General features: G+C 42.5%; 1 protein-coding gene across 1 annotated transcript in view; it reads right to left on the bottom strand.

Moving 5' to 3' along the window:
- Window positions 1–3: 3 nt before the first annotated feature.
- Window positions 4–1,418, bottom strand: part of ik (IK cytokine) — a gene marked incomplete at its 3' end in the record, with an annotated part of 24,510 nt that continues 23,095 nt past the window's right edge. Inside the window, exons 8-11 of the mRNA XM_008305936.1 lie at window positions 798–912; window positions 650–720; window positions 502–548; window positions 4–143 (exon numbers count right to left, since the gene is read on the bottom strand). Of these exons, the coding sequence (XP_008304158.1) occupies window positions 4–143; window positions 502–548; window positions 650–720; window positions 798–912 (373 nt within the window). The remainder of the gene's footprint in view (window positions 144–501; window positions 549–649; window positions 721–797; window positions 913–1,418) is intronic.

The following is a 1,418-nucleotide window of genomic DNA, read 5'->3' as shown; positions in this document are numbered from 1 at the left end:
TTTGCTGCGGATCAGAGTTGTCGGGATGTCAGTGTCAGTGAACTCGTCATCCAGGTCCACCACGTAGGCCATCCTGCCGGGCAGGAACAGTTCGTTCCTCTCGGGCAGACCGGATCTGAACACTGTTCTGTAGATGTTCCGACCTGAAGGGAGATTATTGCTTTTACACAGCAGAGCTTTGTTCTCAACCAGATTCTGATTCCAAGACAAAATGATCTCAGACTATTTAGACACTTTCTGTTGAAGCATTTGACTTTTCAAGAAACATGTTTTCCTCAAATTATGACCTTCTGTATCTTCTAATTATATTCTGACTTGTTTCTCCAAAAATGATCCAACTTTTATCTCAAAATATTCAGACTTTTGTTCTCAACATACTTTACCTTACAATGTATTTATAACAACTGTGTAATATGATATATACAAGGATGTTAAAGAGAATAACAACAACAACAACAACAACAGAGCTCTCAGGTGTGAATCACAGTGATCAGGACTCACCGAGACGAGTCTTAAACTCGATCTTCTCCTCCGGCTCCACGTCCTTCCTGACAGACAGACAGACAGACAGACAGACAGGTTACAGACAGGTAACTGATTTCACATCACAACCAAATGAATAATAAAAAGCTACTGAAGATGCTCATACTTGGCCTCTTTCTGGACTTTCTCCATCATGTCTTCTTCTTCTTTCTCCTTACTGGTGATTTCAGCTCTCACCTGTCACACAGGTAAACAGGTGAGTTTACAGGAAGCAGCACTGTGCAGAGATTCACAACACATTCACAGCGCCTGACCTTCTGCAGCAGAGCGAAGTCCAGACCTTTCACCAAGTGAGTGTGCTCCATGTCACCTCCCAAGAACTTGGACTCCTGGATGAGCTGCCGACGCTTCTCAGCTGCAGACTTATCTCTGAAGAACCAGGGACACAGGAGAACCTCAGAACAGGTACGCAACATCAGGACAAAATTCAACCAGATACCCAACAGTATAACGTCAGGGGAAAACACACACACAAAAAACTCAAATAGTTATGACTGTCTCTCAAAATACTCAGGCATCTCACTGCATAACATCTAGACTTTTTTTGTCAGGTGCAACTGCACTATTAGCAATGTTAGCAGTATCATCATTCTCAGTACTATTACTGTTAGCAGTATTAGCACTAGCAATCTTATCATCGGCAGTGTGGTGTTAGCAGTGTAAGTGTTGGCAATGTTCTATCCGTTAGCAGTACTAGCGTTACCAGTGTTGGTTTTAGTGGTACTAGTGTTAGCAGAGTCAGCACTGTTACTGTTATCACTGTTAGCAGTATTAGCATTAGCAGTGTTAGTGTTAGCAATGGTATAACTGTTAGCAGTATTAGCGTTAGCAGTGTTGGTGTTAGCAGTACTAGTGTTAGCAGAGTCAGCACTGTT

This window comes from Stegastes partitus, unplaced genomic scaffold (assembly GCF_000690725.1).
Source record: "Stegastes partitus isolate 25-593 unplaced genomic scaffold, Stegastes_partitus-1.0.2 Scaffold2708, whole genome shotgun sequence".
Lineage (NCBI taxonomy): Eukaryota > Metazoa > Chordata > Actinopteri > Pomacentridae > Stegastes > Stegastes partitus.
Note: the sequence above shows the minus strand (reverse complement) of the source record. Positions and strands in the feature narration are given on the sequence as shown.